General features: G+C 37.0%; 1 protein-coding gene across 1 annotated transcript in view; it reads left to right on the forward strand.

Annotated features, from left to right (window-relative positions):
• Positions 1-25,003, forward strand: part of SEMA3C (semaphorin 3C) — a 125,923-nt gene that overhangs the window by 45,083 nt on the left and 55,837 nt on the right. Inside the window, exon 3 of the mRNA XM_009462915.2 lies at positions 24,653-24,813. Within this exon, the coding sequence (XP_009461190.1) occupies positions 24,653-24,813 (161 nt within the window). The remainder of the gene's footprint in view (positions 1-24,652; positions 24,814-25,003) is intronic.

Here is a 25,003-nt window from a genome sequence, read left to right on the forward strand (position 1 = left end):
GACTCTTGTATGGTAAATTACAAGCCTTAGCCATGTGTTTTACATCTGAAAGCTCAGTACTCTTCACTGTTTAATGTGCCCTCAAAGATGACAATATCCTTTTTTCTTTTTTTTTCCCATGTATGCATCTTCCACTTAAGCACATTATGTGCTTTTTCTCTGCCTATGGTTTAAGTACCAAGTGTAACATTAACAGATGTGACACAGATTCTCATATGTCTTGGTGACTGGCCCTGCAGAAAACTTGGTTGGCAGTCTTTTTGAGTCATGTGCGTCTGTGTTTATATATACACACATACATATATTTGCATCCAAGCCACTTTGGCCACTATCTCAGAGTTCAAAGAATCTGCAGTATGAGTGCTAATTTTGTCCAGATGTAAGTTGTTTTGGTCAAACCGAGTTGTATGTAGGACTTCACCACAGGAATCTCATTTCCGATGCCTCCTTCCTTGACCTTTTCTGTGTAGTTAATTAACAAGTATTGTGACTATCAGTGAGGATTGGCAGGTGACAATTAGATTTTCTATTTCTATGGGGGATATTATACTTTATTTTACCACCAGGCAACACAGCTTTGGTCAGTAATATGCACATGAGAAAAAAAATCACATGGCCATGAAATCATTCAGTATTCCTCAGTGTTGGTTAAGTTTTAAAGAAGTTCAACACACAAATACAGAACATATTCACAATGCAGTCAAATATACAACAATAGACTTAGCTTCTCTTTGTTTGTTTGCTTGTCTTTTTTTGCTGACACTGAGAAATAACAAATATTCCCAAGATTATTGTGGGTTCTCTGTGCTCAGTAGCTATGGAGGCTTAACATGCTATTTTTGGTTGAATTCTCCCTTACAAAGGAGCAGTGAATAATAACAAATATGCTACTTCTCTGTCATCATTGTTTCCAAAGGGTGGTTTAAAAAGGTTTTCAAGGACATGACATTTTTCAAGGGTGATGAGTGGGCTTTGTTTTACTGAACTACAACATTAAAAGACAAAAAAATGTTTTCCAAATATCCAGGCCTCTGACTTTCTGAGGATTCCACTTTTATTTTGAGCACGAGAAGCACCAGATATTTGTTAATGGTTACAGATCATGCCAATGAAATAGAAATCTGTGTCCACGTGCCCAGGTTACACCATTTAAAACTCTTCTGCCCAAAGTTGTGCTTGATCATCTGGGGCACTCTCAGCTTATAAACATACATTTTGGCCTGAATACTATGCAGCCAATGTACCTCTTACAAATCCAAGCAGTAGAAAAGAACAAATGAGGAAAAATCTGAATGTCCAGAGCATTAGCATGTTAAAATTGATCCATTGACAGGGAAAGCATTTTCCTTTTAACATGTTTGGTTTTGTTTGTTTGTTTGTTTGTTTGTTTGTTTGTTTGTTTTTTCCTGGGGGGAAAAAATGTTCCTTTTGCTTATTTGTGGCATACATGTTTTCCTAAGCATTTTGCCAGCTAATTAGTGTTCATCATGAAGATTGATCTCTGTAATGCTTATTTTCAGCCTTGGCAAGTACTGTTAAGAGCACTAGCCAAGGTTTTCCAAATCTTTATACCTGGGTATTGTTATGTATCTGGATCTGGATAGGTAGAGGATGACATGAACTATAAACCAGTATTACTGACAAGTTTCCAAGTAGATACTCAAAAGCCACAGAACTCTGTCTTCAATGTCAAAACATAGCTTTGTTAGATTTTGAACTGTAAATATTGCACAGTATATTTTTCCACACTTAGCAAATTAATGTGCATTACAGACAGCCTGAGACATCACTCCACCTAGGTTTTGCAGCTGCTCTGGTTCGCACAAGGATCCTGCCAGCTCTCAAGGCTGTGGAGTTGACTGGAGCTGGATCCGCACCCAGGCACACCCAGCTGCTGCTGCAGTTTGTCTGGTGATTCAGGGGTTGACCGTCTCCTAAATCAGAAGAGCCAGAATAAAGTTTGATGGCTTTGTGCTGTTGGAGGTGCTATCCTTTAGGTGAAATGTTAAACAGAAGTCAGGTTACTAGAGTTTGAAGACTCAGACATAGAGTGTGAGCCCATATATAGCTATGTAAAATCTAAGGCTCTGACTTTTGTGTTTGACCTACCATCTGCATCTTTATTTGGCTTCAGTGTTCACTTTTATTCTTATCCCCAAGCTTGAATGTTGTTTGCTATATGCTGTGAAACAGCTATTCCCTTTAACCTGGAGCTGGTTGTTGAGAGACGTGTTCTTTGTACTGTGTTCGTTCTTCTCCAGGCTATGTTTTAAGACTTAATTAAAGTTGTTTGGGATCCTTGGGGCAGTGTTACTGCATGTTATTGTTTTATTACCTGCTGCAACATAAATGTTGGTTACTATTTTTTAAATTGCTTTGTATACATGACCTAAATTTGTAAATCTGATACTCAAAATAGCATGTAAGAAGATAGAGAGCACTAACCTGATTCTTTGGAGACAATGGTCCAATTTCTTGCCTTCCACCAGATTTCCTTATGGAACATACTAAAAATAAATTACTAGTATCCATATTAATATTTCACATCCTATTCTTCTCCTAAATGAAATTCAAAAGAAAGGTTACTAAGTTTCATGGCGAAGCAGCTGATCTGGTCACAGAAAGGTACTTCAGTCTGGTCAAATAAGCCATTCCTACTCAAGATGAAAACGTCTAAAAATTAAGCAAGTCAATTCCATTGCTTTTTCCCTGGATGTATGTAGCAAGCAGGATTAGAGCTCTTCCTGGACACCGGCTGTGAGGCTGTGTGCTTTCCTGGAGGGAGAAGGAAATAATTTTGAGAAATAAAATGTTTATTTACCAAGTGCAATAATACATTCATTTTATTATTATATATACTGTTTTCTATCCCCTTTTTTTGCGCTATGAACACTTGCTTTATTAGTTTTACCATATTAACTAATTGCTACATGTAATTTTTGCTATTTGAATGCTTGCGTTGTCTCATAGCTAGATTTGCTGTTAAGCAATTATTGGTATTCAGTCAGCCTGGATGAATAGAATTGTTGTACTTAGAAAGCTGAATACTTTATATGGCTTTAACAAATTAATTAAACCTGCTATTATTTAGCCTGCAGGTCTAGCTGTATACAGCTTAATCCTAGTTGTAACAGATACAAATGTATTATGAGTCCATAAAGACCTATATATTTCTAACTAGTATTTATGATTTCCCTATGCAGTGTTAGGCAACAAATGAAGCTTCTGTGAAACATTTGTGCTGGGAAACGTTATCAAAAACCTCATTATTATGTGGCCTATTTTTACAGCTCAGTTAGTTACACCGATGGGGAGAGCTTCAATAAAGTCAGCATTTAGTTTGCTGCTAATAAACACAAGAAGTTTGAAGGCCAACTTTCATTCCATCTGTACTCAGTCCTTTCTCAGACTTACTTCTTCTGCCTGCCTTTAGAGTCACCTTGTCTGACAAAGCGTGCATCGGTTCACTTTCTCCCTGACCTGTTGAAACCAACATTTTCTATTGCATTTCTATTTTATCTATAAAGTTTTTCTATTGCCACTAATACTATACCTGGTAAGTCATGTGCTTTATACAGAAGATTCAATCCTATGGTCTCCCTCACATCAATTCCTTCCATGTCATGGCTTTCTTCTGCCTCTGGAGTGAGATGTGTGCCAGGATCTGCTGACTGTCCGGCTGCACCAGGAAAATAAGCTTGCAAATCAGAGAGACCAGGGTATTGCACCCCAGGAAGAGAGCTCAGGAGCACTTTCTGGAAAGCACGCTCCCTTGCAGAAGTCCTTGGCTTCAGCCCCTGGCCGGCATGTCCTGCCCGCCCTCTGCAAGTGCCCTGATGCGGGGGAATGTAACCGTTCACATGACCCTGCATGTGGAGCCTGGTGTGCTCAGGAACAAAAACTTGGGAGGTCTCTAATGGGCTTGGACCAAGCCCTGGGTAAAACTCAGTGTTGATAATTGACTATCTCTTTGTCTGAAATCATGCTTCAGTTCGTGTCAGAGGAAAGACTCTGAAAAAATAACTCTGAAAATTATAGAACTTCAGGAAATATCAAACCACTCCTGTTCCGAACAAACTGGAGGTGCTACCACATTTCCCGTGAGAGTTCAGCTCTTCTTCTTCTAGCTGAGCTATAGAAGAATAGTGGGAAGCAACATTCACAATAAGATTTCAAGGAAGAAATTACCAAATTTCTTTGAATCTTAGTAACTGGCCTCATTTTGGAAGAATAGAGAAAGTTTTATTGTTTTATTTCACAGAGATTGAGTCATCTTCTTCTATTCTGTGCTCATTATGAGACAGAAATAATTTGCTAGTTTCCATGATTGCTTTATGATCTTTGCAGTACCAGTAACTTTGTTTTCTTAAATCTTCAACTCTTGATCTCCTTTAGCAGAAATGGTCTTGAATTAGATTTAGTCACGCTTCTGCTCATTCCTGTCATTGTAGGCCAATGTTTGGCAAAAATGATTGTATTTGTCTTGCTATTCAGATTGCTCCGAACACTTCTTTTTCTCTGCCAAGTGTATTTGTTTGTTTGTTAAAAAAAATGATTTCTCTGAACTTTTGACCTGTGTAATATTCCTCGAGGCAGTGATATTTATAAGAATAATGAAAATTTGCACCTTTCTTTGATGATGTGAAAGAGGATGGCAGGGTTAACTGGAGACCAGCGTATCCTGCTGCTTCCTTCTGAGCACACACAGGCAAACATACATTCTTCATCGCGCTCTGAATTTTCTTTGAAGCACATCTCTGCTATTGGATGTGTCAGTGGCTGTTTCAAAAATTCTTCTACTTTTTGGGCCAAAGCCCTTGCATTTTGCATTTGGGACACTGACTCGCCAAGATATACATACATGGCCAAAATATATATTTTTTTAGGGAACTTTAGAACTTTTTTCTCTCCGGATGTGCATCTGGGTTTTCTTTTTCTTTTCTTCCTATTCTCCCTGTTGTTTTTGTTTTCAGGGTGGTGATGAGTTTATTGATTGTAATAGCATACTAATGCAGTGACATAAATGCTTTGCTAATAGGAAACAGAAGTAGCAAAGAGAGTCGTATACATTCAGTGCAAAGAACATTAAGTACAGCAAGAGTAACAAATGTCAAATAAGACAAGTCAGAAAACTTAAGAGTTGTTAATGGACTTCGATGTCAGTGACAAGGTGTGGAAGTAACAAGCCCTTGCGATTTCACATGCTGTGCTTGAAGGCTATTGTGCGCTGAAAATTGGGTTACTAGATTGCGTGCTTATTTCTCTGTAGAATATGTGTTTGGGCAGATTTTTTTCTTTAAGTTTACAAGAGAAAAGATACTTCTTTTTGCCCACATCAAACTTTCCCTTGTTCCTCAAACATTACTGTTAGTAGCTGTTAACCAAGTGAAAGATATACCATTAAAACACAAGAGAAGCATGTTTAGGAGGTAAGAAAGGCAGATGGGCTGAGTGATGTCTTAGCTCAATTTTCTGTAATGTAGGAGGCTGGGAGTGAGGTGTATTAGCGTGGGCTTTATAAAAGCCAACTTCCTTCTGACAGGTTTCCCGGGTATATACAACCAACCTATCCTCCCAGGACAGTAAAATTTAAACCTCTTTGGACTGAATCTCATTAAATGTCCTGGTCACTGCAGAGCATAATTTGAACCCATAAAGAAAAAACAAATTCAGATTGTGTTTCCAGCCATTGTTATTTTTAGTTACGCCACAAACCGTTAATGGCTGTTTAAAGTACGGGGTTCCGCATTTGTCTCCTCAAGCATGTGCTGTTTATTTGCTACCCATGCAAGTACGCAGCCAGAGTACTTGATCCCTCCAAGGACATTGGAAAGGCTTCAGAGGAGCCAGCTTGCACTGGGTCTTTAAGAAGGGATCCTGGCTGTGCCGCATACAGCCTCCTTGGGGATGACTGTTCCCAAATGATTTCTCCCTTCGCTTACGGAGAGGCCAAGACACTACCCTTGATCTTACAGGACATGAAAGTAGGCTTTGGCAGTAAGTACTCCTCTCAGTTATGGTTTTGGATGGCTTTTGGCAGGTCACTTTCACTCTTTATATTTCTGATTTCTCTTCTTTGACTTGTTTACAAAGGTGCAACTGTTTCTGACAGAGATTGCCTTATGTCTGTGTTGCACAAAAAGCTGCAATTTTGCTTGGAATCTGAAGTAAATTAATACTATCTGACAAATAAATTATCAGACAGACATGTTAGCATCTTGGGCATATGAGGAGTATCTCTCCACCATCCCTCTTTGTTTCCTTAACCCAGAAGGACTCTTGAAAATGGCTGTTCTTAAATGCATCCAAGCAAGATTGCATAGAGGCAGGAGGAAGAAAACAGCGTGCAAACCAATTTTCAGCTGTATTGCCAATCTTACTTCTAGAATGGTGTTTTCTCCTCTTCTTATTCTCTCTTTTTTTTTTTTTTCCTCCCCCATAACCCTCTTATTTTTTGTTGATTATTTCCTCTGCTGGGATAGCAATACATAATTGTGGCAGCCCAGTCTTTATTTGCAACTTCCAGCTAAAATTTAGCTTCCTATCTTTCACTAAGACACTGCTGTGTAATTTAAAACACTGACATCACTATTCCCATTTGTAATAACTAATGCAATATTTTCATTTCCTTGCTTGTTTTCTTTCTTTTCCCTCATATGTGAGTGTCTGTCTTCACTTTCTTTTTTACTTGAAATTAAAGACTGGTCCAACAGAGCGTTTAAAGATGCTTAGCTTGCATTCCTGAGAAATCATAGTGGAACTTTTATGTTTTCAGTTAAACTCTAAGTGCTTAAATACTTCATTGGAGTAGACCATATTACTGTAGCAGATGAAAATACGCCCCTATTTTCTTCTTGTACTCTGTTTGAAATCTTTAAAAGTTCCTGGTTTATTTCAACCTTTTAGCCCTGTCCTACTGAAAATATAGCCACCAATCTTTCAGTGGAATCTTGTGAATCTGCAGGGGTAAAGATCTACAGAGGCTGGATCAGCTCTGAAAGTGTCATCTCTTTGGAAGGACATGAAAGGAAGATGGAAGTTTTATTAATTAAAGTTACAATTTGTTACTCTCATGTTGCTAATGATTCCTGTAAGAGCTATATGCACGACATTGCAGCATTTTAAAATACTTTCAAGAAAAAAAATATATAACCACTAACCTATGGGCCTAGTGTTTTGGAAAATGTCCGTGAACTTTTATTCAAGGAGGTATATTTTCCACCTGTTTTGAGATCTCCTGGGGAATTGACAACATTAGATGTGCCCTTATGCAGATCAAGTAAACTGAGAATGATTTGTAAATTGGAGTTAGAGCCTCATCCCTTTAGGTCCTGTTTCAAATCAATAAATCAAGGCAGGTTCCTTCAGAAGGAGCTTCAGAGAATCTAAGCTAGTCCCCTGCTCTGTTTAACCCTGTAATTTTTCTCCCTCAGTGAGAATATACAGGGCTTCTAGAAAGTGGGCTCCTAAATTCAGCATTTCAAACTAGATGCCTGCAGCAGACTGTAGGACTTTTTACAGCCTGCCCAATCAGTGGATGGACAAACTCACATCTTCTTGGGATTTGACTTTATTAATGGAAAAGAAAGATTAGTGCAAGCCATGTCCCTACCCTCAGATAACCTGGAATCCTTAAAATGGACCTGCTGACCCCCCTCTTCATTGCTCATGTATTTGCTGAATCAGAAAAGGTGATGGAGCTATTGGTTTTTTGGAAGAATACCCTTGCTTTTCCTCTTCCTGTAATGTTTGCAGGTCTGTTGTAACTTAATGGCAATCCTGACTTTGTGTAAGTGGTTTGTGCTGCCATACAAAATATTTTTGACCTTCTACTGACCTGCCTTGTTTAATATTCAAAGGCAATTGTTACGTATCACTTTCCTGTGTGTTTCTTGCCTGTTTATTTGCTCCAGAAGATGATGCTTAGCTTGTTTGTAATCCTAATGGCCACAGAGGATTTGGCTTTGGTTTGAGTTGTTAATGTGGTTGAGTGACTCAATAGCAATGATAATGCATTTATCCTGGATCTCCCAACAGAGTGAAGCAGACAGAAGGCAACCTGAAGGAAAGTTTCCAGTAAGAATATTTCTCTGACACTGTTCAAAATGCAAATTAGGAACCCAAAATATTTCAGCCAAAAGCACTGTTTAAAAACTAATTAAAAAAGAGGAGGCATTTGTATGAACCCCCTTCCAAATTATTTAAGCCACCATAAAATTTTTTTGCATTCTTATTGCAATAAACTGAAATGATGTAATATGCTGTCCCTGCCCTTCTGCACAGAGGTTCAGAAGCTGTCCGTGGCCCCATCTTGAGGAGTTTATAATCTAAATGAACAAGACAGACCAATGCTAGAAGGAGAAATAGACAAATGAAATGATGCCCTCACAGTTATGCAGCTGGCCAGTAACAGAGCTCAAGTTAATCTAAAAGGTCCTTGTCACTAGAAATATGTGTTTTTTCAATAAGAAAAGCCTTGGTAATGCCAGCTAAAAGCCAAGTCAAGTGGCTTTCAGCAACTACTCACTATAATTTTAGAGGCAAGACATAGGCAAAAATGTGTCAACTTAATGAATTCACAAAATGAGACAAAAGATGTACGAGCATCGTCTCCCATGTCATGAAATGGAATCAGAAATAACACGTCCCTTATCACAGTGTGGTATTCTGACATTCACACCCACAATAATTAAGTGCTTTTTACCTTGACATATAGCAAAAGAGATGAGATTCTGGGAATATTTTAGTACTTTGTCTATTCCAGAATGGTAATACGTATTTTTTATGTCCTCATATCTTAATCATCAGTAGTTATTTTATGCCTTTTCTTTTTTTATTTTTTTTCAGTACAGACGCAAGCTTGTTTAAATACTTGCTCATTACTGATTAGAATGTTTTTCCCAAGGCTATTGACATAGTTTCCTTTGTTCAATTAAATGTAGCCAAGTACTAATGTCTCCTGAGTAACAGTATCATTACAGCAGAAAAAACAGTTCAAACAAATTGCACTCTATATTCACTTGTTAGGCACACATCCACACACTACTACTATAAATTAATGTAATTGATAGGTCTTATTTTAATTAAAATAATACAATAGTTATAAATAACCTTGTCAGATATTTAAAATATCGTGTTTGAACAACTGAATTGTTTTTTGGTGTCAGCTACTTGAAGCAGAATTTTTGCAGGATATGAATAATTTTGGGGCCAAGGCGCAGCACAAAAATTGTCAATTCTTGCAACTGCATTTTATAATTTTAAAAAAGAAATGTTAACCAATGTTTGTAAGTGTACTATAGTTCACACTTGGACCTGGACTATCTGTCATCTCAATTGATGCACACAAGCTCATACCAGCTAAAAGCATAGTCCTTTGCCGCCTTAGAGAGCTGGAGAGAGGAAAACCGAACTGAAGGAGAAAAGCTGTATTAGTTATATGATCTGCAGAGTGCTATTTGTGAACAGCATCTTAATACCAGTAACATGCAGCCTGACCAAACTTGCAAACATTTATTCACGTGATTATTTTTTTTCATCTGCATAAAGTCACATTCTGATTGCTTCTATAAATAGTGTTTTCAGGACCTTTCATCTGCATTGGCTTAGTGTGTGAGGGGCAGGGGGATATTAGGTAGCATTTAATGTTATCAGGAAATGAATGTAAATGTATTGAAATTGCAGATATTTTATTGTCTTCCCTTTCTTCCTCTCCTCATGTGTCACTTGTTTTCTAAGATGATAAATCCAACAAGTTAATTTACCACACTCCTGTCTGTGTGATTTTTGTCCTGCCTGGAGGTGTTTGATGCAATTACTTTTCAATATATTTATAAAGAATTAGATCTTTTTTATTTCAATGGCCCAACGTCAACCATTGAAACAAATAAACAAAGCCCTTAGTTAACTGTTTTCAGATTATTTTTTTACTGTCACTGTTACACTTGTCCTTTGAGGTACGAGGTGAGCCAATGTTGTCCTCTAAATGTTAGATATCTAGTCTGAGTTAATCATCCAGGCTTCTTTTCTAATCTTTAGAGAAAAGACAAAACCAAAACCAAAACCAAACAAACCAACAAAAAATGACAGAAAACACCAAACAGGAACCTGCAGAAGAATGTTGAAATCAATGATGAAAGACAAAATTATGCCAGTGTGGATGAGTTAAGTTCTTGTGTCACTGTCCTTCATTTCAGAAAACACCTGAAAATGATGACTTTATTTCTCCCTCCTTCAGGAGAATGTTTCTCACCAGAATAGTCATTGATTGTTAAGATTTCACTTTTCTCATATCCAAGTCTAAAATACACTGCCCTCATTGTCTTGTCATGTTTTAAGCCTGAAGAAGATGATGTATTTTCTGGCAGTGCAGGATTTGTGACTGTTTCATTTGGTATGAGGAACACTGATGGATTAATTTCTTTATCTTACAAGTTGTAAATCATTAATCGTTCTATTTCTGGACTACCATGCATTGATTTGATGTGATAAAGGGACAGATCATCTGACAGGCAGTGACAAGTCCAGGACAGCCCACTTTGCCTCCTGTGGTTCGGCTCAGGAATTAGACTGTTGAGCATAGCAATATCATATCTGCATGATCATTTGAGGATGGCACATGTAAAACAGAATGAAATACAAAAGGAAAAACGTATTTCGCCAGGCTCCAGAAGGTTTTCTTTGTTATGAAATCAACAGGTATTGGTGAATTCTTTCGGTAGTCTTATTTTGGAATATAAAGTGGCATTGCTGTACTGAGTGTACCTGTAGAAGAGATGACAGTAGTTACAACATGCCCAAAGTTAGAGTAAGGGAAGTGCAGTATATCAAGGACATATAACCAGGAACATATCCAATCAACCAGCTAGGCACCTAAACCGGCATCAAGGTAGGAATTAAGAGCCTAAATTCAGAATATTAATTCAGGAAAACCCAGCCTAGCTCTAATCAGAAATTTTCATAGATGAAAGCTGTACCACTGGCCATGCCCAACACAGTGTTTCTCTTTGCATTGCGTTGGCAAAGGAGGTGCCTGGCTAAGGTTTATTGGCATGCAGAACAAAATCATTTCTCTGCCTAAATTCTTTGGTGAGCCTGATATGCATGGTCAGGCCTTACCAACCTGCACCAAATAGTCTGTGGTAGCCGTAAAAAGAGGCAAAAGGCTAATGCCTGAAATATTCCTGCAAGAAGCTGGATACTTGTGCTCTCCTCAGTTCTGCCTCAAGGCTGCTGTACAAGAAGGAGAGTCTGACAGGCATTGCAAAGCTGAGAATCACATTTCTAAGAATGATTGTCTGCACTCTAGCTTAGTAGTAATACCAGGAGTAGAGCCTAAGCGTCTGAGCTTCTAGGTAATTTTTCACCATGAGCTCACATTTCAACAATTTTTGAAATTTTACTTGCAGACAACTGGTAAATTTGATAAATTTGGAAAGTGCATTTCTGACAGTTGGTTGGAGAGCTAAGAATTGATTCCTAATGTTTTAACCGTATTTTATGCCAGTGGTTCTCTGTTGATTTTATTGGTGTTGAGAGGGGAGCACTTGGAGCAATGCAGTGGAAAATGAGGTCAACAGACTACTGGTCAGTGACAATAAAACCCAGGGTTGTGTAAAGTGCTGTAATTCTGAGGCTAATGATATTCCCATAGAAAGAGTAGATTTGATATCTTTTGTAGCACAAATAAGATAGATATCTGTCTCTAGATTGTAGTGTCTTCAGTGAATAATATTTAGGCTTTACAATGGATTGCCACCAAAAATACATAAAATAAAGCTGAAATTATTTATTTTATACTCAATATATATCTGATGCAAGAGACCCCTGTTGCCAGGAACTTTCAGTGCCAGTAAACCACCCAATAATGCAGCATTGAATAGTAAACAGAGCCAAGGAAGAGGAGCAGCTATGAGAGATCAGTTTAACAAAGTTAAAAGTTATTAGAATTGCTTTTAGTTTTTCATAACTGATAAACAGTTGAAGTTTACAGTGAACTGCTATGAAGGTGAAGCTATTTAAGGGAACCAGTCAAAATATGTGTTATATAATAGTGAAAGAGCTATTAAATAAACACCAGCGAAAATACTTAAACCTATTAAAAATATTTTGCATTCAAGCTAAGAGTTCAAAAGGTTGCTGTTTGGCATTCCTCCTCATGGGCAAATCTAGAGAAGTTAACATGCCTTTAGTAAACAAATTTTGATTAAAAGCTACTCAGAACTGTCTCTATTTACTCTGTCACAATCACATGGTAGAGATTTCCTTTCGACTACAATAGAATTCATGGAATTATCTATTTAATGGAGTTGAAATGGATTGTGCATTAAGTGGCATTACTTTATATGATACAGAAACACTGAAGTATGTGTACCTGTAAAATGGAGTGATTTAAATGTATTATGCAATAAGCCTAAATGGTTAGCAGGAACATGAATTAGAATAATACCTTGAACATAAAAATGTCTTCCATTTGTTGGGGGTTTTTTTTAGCAAACATAGCTGAGTTGAACTTGATAGTAATTCTGAAAGACAGGTAAGCATTGTTATAAACATATAGCAGATGGTTAAACTGACATAAATGGAGGGTGAGAGATTTGTTCAAGGTCAGAGAGCAAGTGCCCAGGAGTTCTGACTTATAGTTCCCTGTTCTGATCATGAAACAAATCTCCTTTGTTCTAGATATTTGTACATTATTCTTTAAATGAATAGCCACTTTATTTTGCTTGTGCTTCCAAGATATGAGTATAGGGAATAAACAAAGGACACAATGTGTGAATTTTCCCTTTAAAGTTAGTGCAATTTTTATTTTGTTTCAGGATCAAGGACACAGACTCATATATTCAGGGTGCTTGCATCATCCTCTGCTACAATTAGTACTTTGCCACAGAGATAAGTGGTTGACTGTGGTTGACTGTGGTGTCCACTACCACTTCCTATCCTATACCTGCAGTCTGCCAATTTTAATCTGTCAGGAATCTAAATGCCGTTCAGTTTTGGATTGCTGTTCAAGTCCTTCCTTCCTTGAACCTGCTATTTCTATGCTGAACCTGCAAGAGGTCCATGTAGTACTTTAGCAGTGTACTTTACTCTTCTTGACTCTTCTGCCTTTTACCTGGAAGCAATGATTTCTCTTCCTTTTTCTCTTTGCTGATGTTCAGTATGTCCAAATGAACTAATAGCTCACTCCTGTTAGAGCCTACCATTATCTAAAAGTGGCACTGTTGTAATCATGAGATGCTTCATAACCGAGAGTTGAATATAAACAAGGAGGTTTTATCTGAATTTTTTTTATATCTGTGGACATGCAAGAGAGGGAATTCTTATACTTTTTTTCCTTCTTTTGGCCAAATACTAGATGGTCATCCTTCCAAATAAATACGGCAAGTCTAGTTTAAACACGGAGTGAGTGACTGCAGAAGGTTTATTTATTTAAATGGATTCCCGTTCAGATGAAATCTAAACAGAAAAGCATAAAAGTTGTGTCTTAAATCCAAACCAGAGTTTTGGCTGGGCTTGTTAAGTCTGAAGAGTCTGGACTTAAAACAAACAAACAAAAAAATATCTCTTTTTGCATGTGAAACACACTTGAAATAACTTCCTCCAGCTATTTCATTTTAATTTCAAAGCCTTTTTTGTACATTGCCAGGTGCAACCCAAAAACAATCCAGTCAAATAAATACCAAACTGTTACCTCCACTTTACAAATGTAACTCAGAGAGTTTATGTGACATGTCTTAAGTCAAAAAGCAAAATACCAGCAGAATAGGATTTAGAGTTGAGTGGACTCTAATCCACCAGACTATGCTCAGCCCACTAAACATGACTTTTATTGTGCACCCAAATACCAGCTGGTGATCACTTGAAGATTGATGGTAGCATGCAGCTCTGGAATGTGCTCCTAAATTCACTCTTTGTGTCAGTCTTCGTGGTGCGAAAAAGAGTGAAATACGGTTACGTTCTGTGTGTTTAAACAGCAAGCATGCTACCCACTGAACACATCTCCCTGCAGGGTTTGAGCACAGCACCCCTACTCCCACTGAGCCAGCTCACAAAAATTACACCTAACAGTGACAGACCCACTTCCAGCTTCCTAATCCATACATAAATAAAGTAAGCTTAAATAAAATCATATTCAGTGCTTAGAAGTATTTTGTTTTTGAAGTTGACATTAAAAATCCCTAAGTCTTTATTAATTTAATATTGAAAATACTCATAACAGTCGTAGGTGTTCAGCAACACAAATAGTAAACATTGATGATGAAATTAATAATTTCCAGTTGCATCCAACCTCTGAAGTCCTCTGGGGGATGTGGCCAGACCCTGTGTCCAGTAAAGCAGGTTGTGGCATTACAGTAATTTGAAAAAAAAAAAAAGACTCTTAATGTGCAATCTGATGAAACCACATGGCTATTCCTCTGATGGGAGTGAATGCATTTAATATACCAGAAAAATGTATTTCAAGGGAAAAAAAACAACAGGAAAACATTTAAGGATAGGCTTGACCTTTGCTCTTCTCACAAACCAAACTTTCCTTGGCTTCAGGAGGCATCCCAAACACCCACGTCCAGAAAGCAGCTTGCTTCCTGTCAGTGCAAAAGGCTGGGTGGCCTCTTGGATGCAAAATCAAATTTAATCAAAGAGCCCAAATTAAGCTACAAGGGGTAATTTAACCATACAGAACAACAAAGAAATATAGGAAAAGGAATGAAGAATATTGTGGAGAAGTATTCTACTATTCTAATGTTTCTATTCTAGAAGTAGAAATAACAAGAGGAGATTTAGATAAATACAGTTGTGAAAGAACTGTGGAATCAAGTGTGGCTGTCTCTTTTGGTAAAGTTCATTATCTGCAATATAATGACCTTTCTGGCATCATGTTGGACTAGGGGTTCACTGAAGGTTCACTGAAGGGGGAATGCCATTTGTTGACCTCCAGCTGCTTTGTTTTCTCACATAGTGGAGTAAGAATAAGTTTCTTTTATCCTTCCCAGATGTAAAGCAGAGCTTGGTAACTTACTAGACTTAGTATACAGAGATTATTATCTGATATATAGACAAGAGTGTATAGACACCAGGTATATGCATACCGTTGACTGACATACTGATACTGGTGGGAAACAAGAAAACACTAAAACCGGAAGCAGTAGTTTTACCTAGTTGTATGTGATACCCACCACCCCCCATACCTGTTTCCTTATTTTTGCTATAGACAGCTTCTTTTATAAGCATCCCTCTGTATTCAGAATTGTCTGTCTGAAAATACCACCCTTTAATTCACCAAGCCATTGATATGAATTTATTAATGAAATTCTTTTGAATGTGAAATACTGCCCTCCAAGCCTTCTTCAGCTCATGGCTGAGTAAATTTTACATTATTTTACTGAAGAATGAATAAAAGCTAAGTACTAGGGATTTAGCTTGATCTCTTTATGCCTGATGTTTGCCTGATAGCTAATCCTAATTTGATTAAAATGATAATAATAATAATGAAACTGTAACCAAGCCTGCATATACTAAGTTGCCCTTTTTTATACAGAGTGGGGGTGACTGCTGAAGAAAGGACCAATATGTTTTAAGGAGATGTGTGGATAATGTGGAATGGCTAAAATTGCAGCTAAAGTTGGTAACATCAATAAAGGCAAGGATTACTGCAGCAAGGGCAGTAATGCCAATCCTAGATATACACAGATTGTCTGAATCTCTGGGGAGGTTGCTCTTTGAAGGAGAGAAAGGAATATAACGAAAAGGGTTCCTCTGCCTCACCACAATGAAGTGGGTTCTTTATTACAGAAACCATAATTAAATATTTCAGTGGCTGAACTGTGTTTTCTCAATGAGTTTTTATTAGCTCTGGTAACAAGAGTAATTTTGCAGCTTAGCGACAGTATGCTCAAAGAGAAAAAGAAAGACGGTGCATGTGAGCTGATGTGAAGAGCTGTTTCAGTCAGAAAAGAAGTTAGGAGACTACTATCATACTTCCATTATTTAAGGTGTTGATTGTTTTGCAGCATTTAATAGTTCTGCACTACAGTTCAGAGGCATGGTTGTAGGTACATCAATGAAAATGTATTAACACCTCAAAACTGCACATTTGGGGAGTAGCTGACTCTGTCAATTTTGCAAAGGGCAAATTATGTCTTCACTGTCTACAGGCTACCTCAGTAAACCTGCAAAGTACACTCTTACACTGGAACAGAAAGGTAAACTTGCAAAGAAAGACAATTCTAGCAGTAAAACAACCTACCTTTCACTCAACCTTACATTCTCCCTGCTCCTCTCTCTCCCTCCCCAATATTCAAAAAAGTCCCAGCTGACATCATTTGCCACATCAGTTTGTGGGGAGTCAATAGTCAGGTACTCAAACCTAAGCCTAAAAAGGTTTGCATTTATCACAAAAGTAACAGCCTGAATGAGATGCAAAACTAATGAGAAGTCCACTCAGACCTTGTTCTCCTCCCAGAGGTCAACCCACTAGCGGCAAATGGGATGAAGGTGAAGGAACTGGGAGAACAGCTCACAAGTCTCATGTTGTTGCCCAGTTCTGTCTTGGAGAATAGTGCTAGCTTCAGTTTTAATTCATTTTTTCAGACAGACAATTACAATAATTCACTTTCTTCCATTTCTCATCTCTTTCTTTAAATTTGGATCAAAGAGTTTTGGTGTCTGCATACAGTAAGGGCTTCAGCTGGCCAGTTAGTCTGATAACTACTTGAAACATTTCTCTGTGTGACTGAGCATCGTGGGAGGAAGCACAGCCATTCCTCCAATGACATGATTGCTGGTCCACTAGAAAAAAGAGCAAGAGAGAAAACAAAAGAGATTACAATGAAAAGATATACTGCTCCCAGAAGAAGTAAAATAATGTAGAATTTGTCTGACTTCTCCACGGGTGTGGCTTTTTTCTTGCTCCATCTCAAAAATAATGTCATACTTGGCAACAAAAAGCCTCTTGTTCCTGCCTCTGGAAAACAAAAACATCTTGAGCACCAGTGGCAAAGCCACTGTGTGCATCCAGGCTAGTGAGAAAGGTTGAGCTTGTGCAGCCTCAGGCAATGTGGCAAGGACCATCTCTCTGTCCATTGGAAAGAAACAAAAGGGTAAAATCTGTCTAACTGTGCAGACTTTGAAGTATGCAGCTTACAACTCTTGGAGAGCAGTTTGCACACTGCAGAGCTGTTACACACAAGCTCTTTATACACAAGAGATGGAGAAGACTGGCTCCCATCTAACGTGACTAACTCAGTTGCAGTAATCTTAAACCCAGTTGGCCTGTCTTTATGGCTCTCCATGCTTGCCAAAGTTGTCTCTTTGGTTTTGGGACCAAACATGAGAATAAAGCCTGGACAGGTTAATAATGGGCAGAAATGAGCAAGGTAATATTTGAAAAATCAGATATCTTCTTCTGGAAAGTTCTGTAGAGTGGCAGTATTTGTGACATCTTCTGAAATAAAGCCCACATAATATTGCAATTATATAAAGGGATAAACTTGATGACCAGTAAGATTATAACTGCACACTACTTATTAAAAAAATAGAAGCCCACTTTTCAATGTTTTTATTGAAATACCTATACAGACTTCAGAGGAATTATTCCAGGTTTACAGCAAGGTAAGTGGAGGAATAATCTGAAAATTATGCCAAGAAGTGTCTACAGCCTAGCGAGACTGCCTGGCTGGAGGGTGTGGGTGGTCTTGCATAATTCTCAATGAAGGAATCTCAATACTGGAATATTTGGCAAGACTTGGAATAGCTATGCAACTGCAGTTTGGAAAAAGTTGACATATTTTTCCTCTTTGTTTCGGAGTGGGGCTTCTATTGTGGAATGTGTTATGATTTCATCATGAGAATATCTGTGTAAGTCAAAAAAAAATCAGCATTTTAATAGTGTCTGTTCTTCATAATGTAAAGCTTCAATAAAAATGCACTTAACATTGTAGGGTATGTTGGCTTGATGAATGTGCCACAGAGCCACGTTAATACATTTTGCCTCACACACGTAAGTGACTTTCTCGCATCGTGTGTTTGCCTTTGCTTAGAAAACACATTCCTCCAGCACAAAACTGGCAGCTGCCCACACCTCAGTGGATCTGCCCCTCCTTCATCATTCTTCAAAGCAGCAAATCAAAGATGAAAAATTCTCTGATAGTTTTTGATAGTTTTAATAAACAGCACTCTATCATGAGTGATTCCCCTTTCAGTACAACTTTTAAAAAGCTCCAACATCAAAAGCCAGTTAATACTCCATTGTGATCTTTTTAAAGTCTATGAGTTACCAGGGTTTTAGAATGTCTGTGTGTCATGTCAATTGTAAAAAAAGGATTCGTCTACTGACATATGTGAATGCTCTGCTTAAGGTCAACTATTAACTGGTATGTCTTTTCCTATCAACACATGGTCCCCTTCACAAAGAGCTATTGAGTGTTTTACTGCTCCTAATGTGTATGTTGAGCTGCTCAAGGTGACAGATTGTTCTTCAGACATGCTAGAGCTACCTCTGGGCCTGATTCTCCAAAGACTTCACCTTGGTGCTATTATTTCTATTTATAAAAGACTGCACTATCTGAATCCAGTAATGTTTAAATTCCATTTTCAACTCATTTAGCAAATATACCAACAAGTATTCAAGGTGTATATTTCTATTTAGATATCGTTGACATTTCCGTGTTATTTACTCTCATTCCAAATACAGCAATTAAGTTTCCTTCTAGCAAATTATACATTTTAGCTCTGGGCAAAGAGGGCTCCTGTTTCAGCCTGTACTGTCTGAATTCCCTTCCTCCCTGCCCTCCAAGTGATCTTGTTAATTAGTTAGCCTGTGATTTTATGAGCACTTGTAAATCTATTTTCTCCCCTCTCAATCGCTCTTTTTTTTTTTTTAATAAAAATGTAATTAAAACCCTTTCAGACAGATTCAGAAGCTAGCAAGTGTGCACATCTGTGATTTCCAGTCCTTATAAACCTATTACCTCCTTATACAAAAAGCCAAATTTCATTCTAACAGCATTAAAAAAAAGTGCAAAGACTTCTCATGCGTGAAGAAGAGATAAAGAGATAAAGAAAAGGTCAAAGGTCCACCTGAGCTTTTTGGGCCCCGTGTGGTTAAGGCACACAAGGGACTGACTAGTAGCACATCTGGCTGCTTATGGCTCTTTGGCCAAATGACTGTGTACCCATTTATAATCAGCTTTACTTGAGAGCTGGCTGAGGGTTGGGTTTTAGTTTGAACACTGCATGAGCAATGGCAAAATGCTTTAATAGCTCTCTTATCTCACCCCCTTAACTAGAAGGAATCAATACAGGTTTCTTCAAAGAAAAGGAATATCAACAGTGCAAAGGTGACTTGTTCTGAAGTTTTGAAAGGAAATATTTCAGACTTCCCTTGTTCTCTTTCCATACATAAAATGAAACAAACAGTCACATTTTATCCTCACAGAGTTGAAAAGCAGTATTATAAATAGCATACTTTTTCCACAGCTACTATGTAAACTATAAAAATAGTACATTTATTTCTTCCATGTCTTTACACTAAAAAATCAGAAATAAGGCCAATAAAACAACAGTTAAAATTATTAGATTCTTATGAAATCTGATACCTTTTAACTAGATCTTTTCCAGTCATTTCTACTAGTAAGGTACAAAACAGAAGTTAATCAACACAAAGTAGAAAGGAAAATACTTAAACTAAAATAAAACAGAGCTTTTCTTCTGGCTGAAGAAATTTTCAAAATTATTTTTTGTAACTTTGCAGATACCTCTGATTCCACTCACATTTTTAAAATATATAACCATTCCTTTCAACATTAGCAACATTATGCACAGTCTCTCTCTAAATTTATATGTGCAAATTACTTCTTCACCTGTTCATAAGTGACCTGTGAGTAAAAGGGTACCATTTCCATTTGACGCTATAAGCAAAAAGATCATTCTACTTACATATTTATTCCTAGGGAAAAAAAAAAAACCAACAAAACCAAAACAAAACAGAGAGAGGAAAAAAATGAAAATTGGTGTCATTCTAGTTCCTAGAAGGTGAGATTTTACATTGCACTTTCACATTTGGCATGGGCTGGCATATTTGTTGGCACAAACTGAAGGTTTAATGAGGCTTAAGAGAGTCTTACAGTCTCCTTAAATGGAAGCTAATATTGTCAAGCCTACTGCTGGACGTATACAGGGCCTGTTGTTTGTGGACCCCATACCCCATAAGGGAATAAAAGAAAACAGCATTGTATTGCTGACTTCCAAATCACTAAGGCTACATAAATCCAGGCCAATTTGGGCAAAAGAGGTTCCCTGGTGAGATGTAGCCCATCTTTCTGGAAAGCTATGTTTCTCTCCTTCACTGTGGTGCTGCGTGTGAAACTGGATTGCTATGCTTTAGTCCCTGCTTTTTTTTGAGGCACGTATACCAAGTCTCTGCCTCTGCTCTGAACTTCCCCATAAACAACCTTCTGAGACTGAATCCTTATGCCAGCAGGAAAGAGGAGGAAAAGATATTATTTCTTCTACTTTACCACAGGGGATCCTAAATTAAAAGCTTGACAGAGCACACTAGATTTGCTGAAAGAAGCCCTGCCAGGCTGGAAACCCAAGGATGGTATAGTGTAGAGATGACTGCGTCTACTCTTTCATGTATCGTAGTTTATCCACAGCTTATCTGTGGATAAACTTAGTGCTTTGAACTTGGGCTGGGGATGCTTGCATACCACAGCTGTAGCTTACCAAACTCTGCAATATAATTTCTTTATTATATTGAACTTTTCAGTAACAAGTGATTATGTGGGCCTGTGAATAAGAAATAACCTTATTTTGGGAAGGTCCTGCTAAAAACTTGTATTAGTTTCAGTAACATATGTATCAAACATCTATATTAGTATAAGATGTCTACTGAAGAAGTAACTTATATTGAGGTCTTATCTTACATATTAGGGATTATTATATACCTTACATTAGGAAAGTCAGGCTGTGGATTCAGCATTGTGACACCAGTGAATTTGAATTAAGGAGTGATGAAAGGTTGATGTTGAGTGATTAAATAAGATGTTCAGAGGACTACCTGATGAGTGAATCTAACTCATATACCCATATGCAGGTTGGACAATTTTGGTATAACAGGCTGCGTTTGTCAGCAGGGGAGATATCTCCACCTTCCTGGATTTCCAGTCTCTGATAGCTGTAATTTATTTTGTTCTGGCCAACACAATGAGTTTTGAGTGTCACAAAGGCTTTTATGATGTTAATAATGGATATTACACAAATATTTTAGTTTTTCTCCTGTGAGAACACAACTTTTTAAAAAATAGTACTTGCATTAACTTTTGTGGTGGATTAGAAGGATAATTAAAGAGTAGGTGTTAAGCTACCTAATTGTCAATAAGCTGTACACTGTGTACAGAGAAAACTCCCAGTCATTGGGATCTCCAAAATGTGCCATTCGATAATAATAATAATAATAATAATAATAATAATAATAATAATAATAATAACAACAACAACAACAACAACAACAACAACAACAACAACAACAACAACAACAACAACAACTCCAGGGAGAAGCTTTTTTTTTTCATTAAAAGGGACAAGAGCTATATAACCTGTCCTCTAAGATCAGATTTCTAACACTAGGAATCAAGTAGGTATTGGCTTTATCATTGAGGAAAGCCAAAATTAAGTTCAATGAGTGATGAAAAAAGGGTGAACAAAGATTATTTTCGTATCAGTAAAGATGACAGTTATTTGCACATGGAATATATTATAATTTTTTTTAAATTACCAGACAAAATTGTTAATATTCACAGAGAGCTGTCTGCAACATCATTCTCCATACAGGGTTTAGTGCCTTGAACATTTGGATAAATTCCCAAAGCATAGAATAGAATTTGCTTTGGAGGTCAGTAAATGTTTACATCATTTTTTTACAAAACCGTTTGGAGATGAAAAGCATCTTTCCAGCCACTGCTCTTTCCAAGTAACAACATGCAGATTGTAAATCTTTAAAAAATCAAATTTTCTTGGGTGATTGTGTGGTAAATTTTGTTAAATGAAAAGGAAATTTGATTAATTATAAATTCCTTCCCCGTAGCCCTAAGAGGCTAATAAACTGTAAGCTTCGGCATTGAAAGAAATAAAACTAATAAATCTGTATGACAGTATTTGTTTCAGGGTTTTCCTTCCCTCTTATGAATGGCATTGAGTTTCCATAGTCTGGTGGCATGTCATATGGTATTCTCCTCATCAAGCAGCTTGAGGGAGACAGATTACCCTTCAGGTGCCTTAGAAAGAATAATACCATTGCAAAGAGGTTAAAAATCCAGGAAAATAATGGATTCTAATAAATGAAAGTGGTGGAAATCAAATATCTCTATTTTTATCTCTTGCTTAAAAACAATCATCATGATCTTGATCATCTTTTATGTCAGTCATGGCTTATTTTTTGTCAATCGTTGTCAGTCACTGAAGCAATAAGGAGGAGCATTATATTGTGCAATCACTGTGCTCACATTTACCCAGTGTTCTGCGGGAAACTGCTGCCTCTCCCAGTTTATATGTGCTTTCCTAGGATATCAAATATACAGTTATGAGAAAGTTAAGTTTCACCTTATAGCTGCCAAATATTACAATAAAGTTAATAAGGCCACCAGGAAAAGGGATGAGCACTAGCTTCTCAGGCTTGTTATGAAATGTTAGTCTGAGAATTTCAGAGAGGGCAAAGGGACTGTATTTTAATGGCACTGTGATGGTGAGTCTCCCAGGTGCCTTTGAAAAATCCCAGCTAAAAGCTTAGAGGGAGGATTTTTTGAAAATAAAATAAAACAATTGATTTTTCAAGCACTGAAGAAAGACTTCTGAAAATGATGTGGACAATTTTCATATATATTTAATGAGTATTGTTTCAGTTTAAGCTTTTAGGTGCAGACTGTAAATTTTGATTGTATTTATATCTTTTGTTGAGGGACATATGAAATAGAAATATTATTTGTTAATTTTTTTAATATTACCATAATAAATGCATGTAGGCAACCCTTAGCTCCTGAAAGCTGTCACGCTTCTAAGTAAATCAAAGCATCATATCTTTCAGTAATTGAAAATATTTTTCATCTTCCTATGAAACCATTTAACAGTCATGATAAAAATTAAGTACAGCTATGTATTATATTTATCAATGCAAATCATATTCTGCTAAGCGTTCTTTCAGTCATTAGATTTCTACTAGACAGGTATTAGTCCTAAGACTGCAGCCTTTGCCTGTATGTTATCTACAGCTTCTCAAAAGTTTTTCTCCAAGTAATTTTCAAAGAAAAAAATTATGCTTCCAGCTAAATATGTGTTTTACAGAAGATGCATACTTCAGGTACACTTTTGTTGTTTTATAACAGAGCAAATATGCAAAAATATTTTTGTTTTGAGAGGTTTTTTTTCCAAAATATCATTAGCCCACATTAATCTAGTCATCTAAAAGGCACAGATGATTACTTTTGGATAAGACATCTACTGTTTTCTATAGGGAAGTAATGAGCAAAAACTTTGCTTTTAGCAAAAACTAGGCTTTAGCAACAGTGACAAGCCATATTGTTCCAGACAAATTGTTTGCAAAAGGGATGTGGACTTGGTTCTTAGAATTATGAATAAACATTATAGGATGGCTTCATTTTCGTATGTACTGTGTATTTGCCATCCTTTTAGAGTCACAGGCAACACAATCCAATAATAATGCTCATGAGGTAAGAAAGCATAATTATATGTTAAATATTTGAATAAGGAGAAATTGATTATTAAAGTTTTGTTTTTCCATTCTCAGCTCTTGAGAAATATCCTTTCTGTTATTACTGAAAAGAAAAATAATCTGAGTAGGTGTCAAAATATATTGGCCAAGCAAAGACAGGAAGGCTGAGCTTTCTCAAGGACAGCAAGTAATACTTATATTGCAGATGCTTGTGCTATTCCTGTAACAGGCCTGATCCTGCATTGCTGAGATCAAAGGACATTTTTCACTTCACTTCATTGAAGAAAGTTTTATGTGCAAAAAAAAGAGCTAGTTCTACAGTTTTGATAGTTTGATCCAAATCCCATAAACAAACAACTGAATAAACCGACACATTTAGGCTTGACTGAATGCATATTTTTTTTCTTTTAAATAAGTCGTGCATGGTGATGAAGAACTAAAAAAAATTTTGACCTTGAAAATGATAAAAAAAAAACCAAACTATTCTTAGTGAAGCCCCCTGTTAGGAAAAGAAAGTAAACTGTTCTTATGTAGTTTTCATTGATCTTGTGGATTCTCTGCTGTCATAAACTTCAAAATGTATTGAACACATTGATTAATTTAATATATGATCTTCCTTAAAAGCTAAAGCTGTAAATAATCATACCCATTAAAATACGAATTAATTAGATGAATGAATAACAGCAATGCCTGATTTTTATGAGATATGTCTAGCTACTTAATGTATAAAAAAAACACATTCAAACTGGGAAAGGGAAATTTGTTTTAACTCAGCCATTACATTATTACCAAGTGTCTGATGAGGGTTTTTCTTCTCTTACTGACCCCACTTGTGTTCAAAGATGCCTTTATTTAGAAAGAAACACAGTTATGAAGCGAGAAAGCCAACTGAACCACTTTACTAACTTATTGTCTTTACTATTTCAGAGCTGCAAGAAACTAAGACCTCCGAATATCACAGAATATCCCACAGTCCCCTGGATTACAGGATATTATTCATGGATGAAGATCAGGATCGGATCTACGTGGGCAGCAAAGATCATATTCTGTCTTTGAATATTAATAATATAAGCCAGGACCCTCTCAGTGTAAGTTGAAGATTTATTTTAAGAATCCAAGGTTGCTTTACTATATGCCTTTCTTTTCAAGACAAAAAATGTGTATTTCATTATTTTGCAGTAGGCAAAAGTCCAGGCACACACCTTATTGAACTGCTAGTCCTTGGTTTATGTGTAATACAAGATGAACAAACTAGTCGCATGGCTGCTTCTCAAACAC

This window comes from Nipponia nippon, unplaced genomic scaffold, assembly GCF_047370975.1.
Source record: "Nipponia nippon isolate SJK-2023a ecotype South Korea unplaced genomic scaffold, ASM4737097v1 scaffold_3, whole genome shotgun sequence".
Lineage (NCBI taxonomy): Eukaryota > Metazoa > Chordata > Aves > Pelecaniformes > Threskiornithidae > Nipponia > Nipponia nippon.